This window comes from Dipteris shenzhenensis, chromosome 24 (assembly GCF_047967505.1).
Source record: "Dipteris shenzhenensis isolate YYH24624 ecotype China chromosome 24, Dip_SZ_1.0, whole genome shotgun sequence".
Lineage (NCBI taxonomy): Eukaryota > Viridiplantae > Streptophyta > Polypodiopsida > Gleicheniales > Dipteridaceae > Dipteris > Dipteris shenzhenensis.
This window is the reverse complement of record NC_141619.1, coordinates 18,768,673-18,775,888: the sequence shown is the minus strand read 5'-3', so window position 1 is coordinate 18,775,888 and position 7,216 is coordinate 18,768,673. Positions and strand designations below refer to the sequence as shown.

The window sequence follows — 7,216 nt, the reverse complement described above, 5'->3', positions numbered from 1 at the left end:
GTTGTAGGGGAACTCCAGAGCTTCTTGCATTTCAATCAGGTTTTCCTACTGCTCGTTTATGTAATGTTTCGATCTCAAATGGTTTACTTTGTCAAGGGCGAGGAAAGCATGGGCTTCACTTCTCGAGCACATGCTTGTACATACATATGTGCATCGAGTGAAATCCGAAAGAATGCTTTTGATATAGGTAAAGGATTTCCATCCTTACATTAAAGAGAGAAAATCTTAACCAGCATAACATTTTATCGGGTGTGAGACGACATTGTCACCAAACTATCACCTTAGGGAGACAATTAGCATCCCCCGATATACTTTTGGCAAGAGAAGATGTTGTGGACCATAGAATGCTAGTCATGATGCCAACTTTTCCTGGAGGAGTGGAATTCAGCCCAAAACAAATAGCCAGCTTTCAGCTTTAATACCAATGTATCTCTTTTTCCTTTTTCATCAACACCATAAAGTGCTGCATTTGTGCAAGGGACATACGCTGCCTCTATCCTGCCCCACTCAAAACTCTGCAAGTGACGTCTCTTTGACAACAAGCTCATGCAATCACACTACTTGCCTCTTCATAACATTGTTGATCATTGCAGTAATCTTTGAATTACCTATGTTAGCATGGATTTCTGCTAACAACACATATGGTGAAGACTTCTGTGGAAACAAATCTGAAACAAAATTTGCAGCACGCCCAGCCCGCTGCACATCACTGTGAATTCTGCATGATGAAAGCAAGCTCAACCATGCTGAATTGACATGTTCAAATGGCATGCTGATGATCAAGCTCTCTGCCTCTTCCAAGAGTCCTTGTCGCCCAAGAAGATCAATCATGCAAACATAATGCTCCACTGAGGGGGTTATGCCATGGTCTCTATTCATCGAGGCAAAGTATCGCCTCCCATCACCACCGACAAGGCCTGTATGACTGCATGCAGTAAGAATGCAGATAAAGGTGATCTTATCTGGCTTCACACCTTTGCCCTGCAGTTGATCAAACAGTTGTAAGGCCTCGTGCCCGTGCCCATTCTGGGCACAGGCTGCAAGCATGGCATTCCAGGAGGCAACATCCTCCAGTGGCATATCAGCAAACACAGCCCTTGAATCATCCAAGCTCCCACATTTGCCATACATATTCACAAGGGCTGTCTCCTCCACAACATCCAGCCCACACCTGTCACCAACAATCGTGGCATGGATCTCTCGACCCTCTTCTAGGGCTGCCACACTGGCACATGCATCCAAAATGCAGATAAAGGTGATCATGTCTGGCTTCACACCTTCTTGTATTTGACCAAACAGTTCTAAGGCCTCCTTGCCATCCCCATTCTGAGCACATGCTGCAATCATAGCATTCCAGGAGACCACATCCCGCAGTGGCATCTCTATAAACACAGCCCTTGAATCATCCAGGCTGCTGCACTTGCCATACATGTTAACAAGGGCTGTCCCTGCAATAACATCCAGCTCCCATCCATTGCCAACAATAGTAGCATGCACCTTGCGACCCTCTTCTAAGGCTGCCAAGCTGGCACACACATCCAAGACGCAGACAAAGCTTATCTCATTTGGCTTGGTGCCTTCAGCCTGCATTTGACGAAACAATTGTAGGGCCTTTTGGCCATACCCATTTCGGGCATGAGCTGTGATCATGGCATTCCACGAGACCACATTTCGCAGAGGTATCTCTACAAACACACAACTGGCATCCTCCAGGCTCCCACACTTGCCATACATATTGACAAGGGCTGTTCCCACCACAACATCGGACTCCCATCCATCCCCGACAATAATAGCATGGATCATTTGACCCTCTTCTAGGGCTGCTACATTGGCACATGTATCTAAAATGCAGATGAAAGTGACCGTGTTAGGATTGAAGCCTTCGGCCTGCATTTGAAAAGACAGTTGCAGGGCCTCCTTGCCATGCCTGTTTTGAGCACAGGCCCCGATCATGGCATTCCATGAGACCACGTTCCTGATTGGCATCTCTGCAAACACAGTCCTAGAATCATCCAGGCTACTGCACTTGCCGTACATATCAACAAGTGAATTTCGCACAACAACATCAGAGTCGCCTCCATTGCCAACGATAGCAGCATGGATGTCTTGACCCACTTCTAAGGCTGCCACATTGCCACATGCATCCAAAACGGAGATGAAGGTGATATTGTTTGGCTTGATGCCTTCGGCCTGCATTTGATCTAAGAGTTGTAGGGCGTCATTCCCATGCCCATTCTGGGCACAAGCAGTGATCGTAGCAGTCCAAGAGACAACATCTCCCGGTAGCATCCCCGCAAACACAGCCCTGGAATCATCCAGGCTTGCGCACTTACCATACATATTGACGAGGGCTGTCCCCACAATGACATCAGATTCCCACCCGTGGCCAACAATAGAAGCATGGATCTCTCGACCCTCCCCTAAGACTGCCACACTGGCACACGCATCCAGAACGCAGGTTAAGGTGACCTTGCTTGGCTCGAAGCCTTCGGCCTGCATTTCACAAAACAGTTGTAGTGCCTCGTTGCCCTGCTCGTTCTGGGCACACGCGGCGATCATGATAGACCACGAGTACATATTCCGACATATTGTAGTGTAGAACACAGACCGTGCACTCTCCAGACTTCCACACTTGCTGTACATTTCGACAAGAAGGTTGCTAAGAAATCTGTTGCCCGCGTAGCCACGACCTCTCATGTGGGCATGTACGCGTTTACCCTGAGAGAGAGCTTTGGCATTGGTGCAAAGCCTCAAAAGCGAAGCATAGGTAGCAACATTCGTATGCGGACCGAGCTGAAGAAGGATCTCCTCATTCATGCTGTGAGGAAAACAGTCAAAGTTCCTGGTAAGGCTTGTTTGATGGAACCAATCTAGAGTAGTAAGGTGATCCTGATGCTTATCAAATTCGATTTCCATATCTCTGACCGAGCAATTGAGAAGTGCAGGCGGGCAACATCCTGCGATGGGTCGTTGGCTTCGCACCAAGGACAGCGGCGCCCGCGCAAGATAAGCTACGCCCGATACCGATGATAAAGGAGGAGAAACTACAGACAGAAACAGCGCCATAGATTTTCTGCATCTTCTTTTTTGGGGAGACAATTGGAGAGCGACTCCCCTGCTTTATGGGACTGGTTTCCCACAACACACACCCACACATGGCCATCTAGTGCCTCTTTTCCCACGACACCCACCCACACACACATGGCCATCTAGAAGCGGCACTATCGTATGGAATCGTACGGGAAGGGCGGTTGAGACTGATAGACATCTTGCGCTTCCTAAGGACGGGCAGCCAGCTCGGGTGAGCAAATGCCCCAACCACCTAAGAGAGCTTCCCCGCACATGCTAGTAGTGGGGATCTCCCAGTCCCGCTCGGAATCAACTCTCACAGGCTAGGGCTAGCTGAGAATGTTGGGCTGGCATTGCAGCTCTAGCCTTGCAATGCCCAAAGCTCCTCATTGGCCCAAATAGTATGAGGGCTATGGGATTGGCTGTAAGAGCCTGCAAAAAGTGCACTGAGGTGCCTTAAAGAGACGCTCAAACCTCCATGAGGCTTCACGGGGCTGCATTTCTGGAAATGTTGGCTGGGCAGGGGCTTGTTGAGATTTCAGCACTACCACTAGCGCGGGGAGGTCCTCAAAGCTGTCATTGCTCCACTTCGGGAAACCCAACTAGTGGCGCTGACCCAACACCACTAGCAGGCAATTGGAGAGGCACCATGGAGGATGAGGGCTGGCTCAGTAGGGCTCCCTGGCAGTCAAATGCCAGCCCCAAGTCGATGAAAGGTGGGATTCTAGCCCATCCTTCAAGTGTTGGAAAGGAATGACTAGACACCTTGTCAGACACAAGCTGCATTCTCCCTTGTTCTTGAGCTTCGTTTGTGAGCCAAACCAAGCTAACTAGTCTTGGTAGGTCTTGCAGGTCAACTACAATGTTCAATTGCTAGTAGGCAGCAAAGCATGGGGATGTCTTTCTCTCACGCTTGAGCTGCTGGACTCTACAGCTCCTCCAACTCCAGCTCCAACAACAACATGGGGAGCTCCTCTTAAGAGAACATGAAATATATTCCTAACAAGTCAAAGCTAGTTTTTTAATCTAAACCACAAACCAGGAACGTTCTTGAATTCTCCCTCAAAGGGTAGAGGAATCGCTAGGTCAATCAAATGGCCAAAAGTATTTTGATGAGATGGATGGTGAAAAGTAGGCACTCCTCTGTAACCTTTGACCCAACAATTATAATGAGGTGAAAATTGTGAGCCCTCGGCCAAAGGGGCTATGGAAGTGTGAAAAAAAGACAACTAAAACTATGCACTATACCTACTAATTCTTATTCATAGCCACAGATTTGTCGCCGGTGGTGAACCTTAATACATATGGGAAAGGGTTCACTTGAGGACTCTAGTTCTTAGCCATAGAGAACATTTCATTATCAGAAAGCATCGACAATTGAGCACAAATTCCTTCCCACAAACAATGTCTTTGATTCTTCATTTCTAGATGTGGAAGTCTCTTCCATCAAAGACAAAAGTAATAAACACTCAAAGCTCAACAATTGACAAAGCTCAACAATTGACATCATCTAGTGATAACAAATTCCTCAAGAAAGCCTGAGAAGTTTTTTGAGAGTACAAAGATGTGATTGCATGAGGGTACATGGATTTGAGGAGGTACCACAAAATTTGACATAACACCAAATTCCCCTCAATCTAGATGCCAAGCCAATTTGACACAACTAAGGTACCAAATGAATCCCAATTATGCCAAGTTGATGAAGGCTGAAATTGACCAAGTTCTAAAGGTAGCTTCATTACGAGGTCGATCGATTCGCTTGGCTATTCCCAATCATGATTGTGCCACAAAAATATGGCAAATTGAGAGTTTGTGTAGACTACTAAAATTCAATGAATGGATGATCAATGACCAATTCATGTAACTATTCATGGATAGCATCCTGGACAAAGTAGTAGGAAGTGAGATGTATTTGTTCATGAATGGATACAATGGGTACAATCGAATCATGATCATTGAAGAAAATACCAAGAGAACATGACACTCATCACCAAATGGGGAGTATCATTCAAGTTGAAGAATGCACCACCACATTCTAGTGCTTCATGGTGGAAATTTTCTAGGAAGTCATCAAACAAATTGGTAACAATTTGTTTGGATGATTTCTCCATATATAGTATGAAGCACGTGCACATGGAGTGTCTATAGAATGTATTCCAAATGGCTAGAAGGTAGAAATCTCCATCAACCCCTTCAAATGTTGTTTTGCATGTCTCAGCAGTCTTGCTGGACACACAATCTCAAGTGAAGGCATCATGATTCAAAAGTAAAAAATTAATTCCATACCGGAGCTAAAAGATCCGCATAACTTGAAGAAAGTATGTGCATTCATGGGGTTCCTTAGTGTGTGTGTGTGTAAGTAGTTCATTAAAAAATTTGCCGATGTGGTTGTGCCCGTTCATCAACTCACAAGAAAGAATACAAAATTCAAGTGGAACAAAGAATGAGACAAAGCATTCCAAGCATCCAAGATATGGCCATAAAACCCATCCTCAAGAAGCTACCCCATCTTCCATTTACATGTGCATGCATGCATCCAAGATGGCAATTGGGTCCATTTTGGCTCAACCACGTAAGAATTCTTTGATTTTCCCATCTATTATGCATTATGAATTTTCTCAACGATGGAGATAACTTTTAAACAAATGAAAGGGAATCTTTGGGAAAGTGTACAATATTCAAAAATTTTGGTACTATCTTTTGGGCAACCCATTCATTTTCTATGTAGACTAGTATGTGGGGGTTAAAGGTCACTGTGCCTTTACCCCGGTTATGCACAATACTCAAACACATATATAAATGAATAAAAAAGAAGATTAGGGTGTTCTGCACCCACCAAAACTTGTGTGGCTCTCTGTCTCTGTCTTTGTCTCTCTCTCTCTCTCTCTCTCTCTCTCTCTCTCTCTCTCCTTCTTCCGTTCTTGCTTCCGTTGAGAGCACTCTCAACTGGTATCAGAGCCCGGGTGATCTAGCTGAGCATGTGTGATGCTTGGAAGCTCAGCATCTTAGTGGAGGAAGGAGAAGCTCTGTGGGAAGCTTTGTGGGTGACTTTACTTGCATCTGAGTGTGTAGAGACCTTGGAGGAACCTTTGGAAAAGTCACTTTGGTTTTGCGAAGTGGTTTTGAGAGCCTCTTAAGTGTTTTCAAAGAAAAAGTCGTTTTTTGAGCTTTTCCCTGTTCCGTTCGATGACAGAGACTCCGTATTGACTTGTAGAGGCAGCTATTGCTTGCTTTTGGTGTCCACTTCACTTCAAGAGCTTGGAAACACCTTCATTCTTGAATCTGGAATCATTTCATTGGATTTTTGACTCACTGTATCAGTTTCTGCGTTTTTCTGCCCGAGTGTTGGAACTTAAGTTTGGAGCAACCATTTGCAGATCTGTTAGTTCCGGTGGACTCAGGAGGTCCTAAAACTTCTATGTTGCTCATCATTCGTACTCCGGTGGAGTTTACAAACAGCTCTGTTTCCAAAAACGTTTTTCAATCCGTGTGTTGGACCCAGTGATTGAGACAACGGTTTCCAAAACCGTCTGTCCCATTGCGTTCCGGACACCTAAAAACCCCTACCTGTCAATTCTTACACGATTCGGTGGAGGATTTTCAGAGTTATAGATCTCTGTGTATTCGATTTCGTCTTTTTGTTATGCATTTTGCATTCTAAGGTTTTGAAACCTTAGATTTATGCCACATGGCAGTGGATAAGTGTTGACTCCAATTTCTCACTCACCGGTTGGGATTTTGGAGTTCCGGCAGAAGAGAGATATTTGCAGATTTTCTTGCTGAGTCCAATATGCAATGGCGCCCATGTTTTGAGGCATCTCAGGTTCTACTTTCAGTAGCGGTCATTACCGTGGGACTATGATTTCTTGAGCATACCTTATGTAGATCACTCTAGTTGCAGAGTTTGAGCAGTGTGCGCTCATTCGTGGTGTGCATTGGGTTGCAGTGGATGATTTATAGGCCATTTGGATGCTTTGTGGTCCTTATTGGATGCGTTGATAGGCCCAAATTGCCTTGTGGGATGCTATTTTTATGGACGCTTTGCACATGGATGCTATTTTATGCTGAGGGACAGCTTTGACACATTGCAAGTGATGCACTGATAGTGCTATGCTCTCTTGGATGAGATATTATTAATGCATATGCC

At 45.3% G+C, this 7,216-nt stretch overlaps 1 protein-coding gene across 1 annotated transcript; it reads right to left on the bottom strand.

Moving 5' to 3' along the window:
* Positions 1–552: 552 nt before the first annotated feature.
* Positions 553–3,066, bottom strand: LOC147886317 (pentatricopeptide repeat-containing protein At1g03540-like). The gene is made up of 2 exons (XM_087395092.1): positions 1,278–3,066; positions 553–1,037 (listed from the first exon to the last, which is right to left on the bottom strand). Exons 1-2 carry the CDS (start codon positions 3,064–3,066, stop codon positions 553–555), a joined length of 2,274 nt encoding a protein of 757 aa, XP_087251218.1.
* Positions 3,067–7,216: the final 4,150 nt, after the last annotated feature.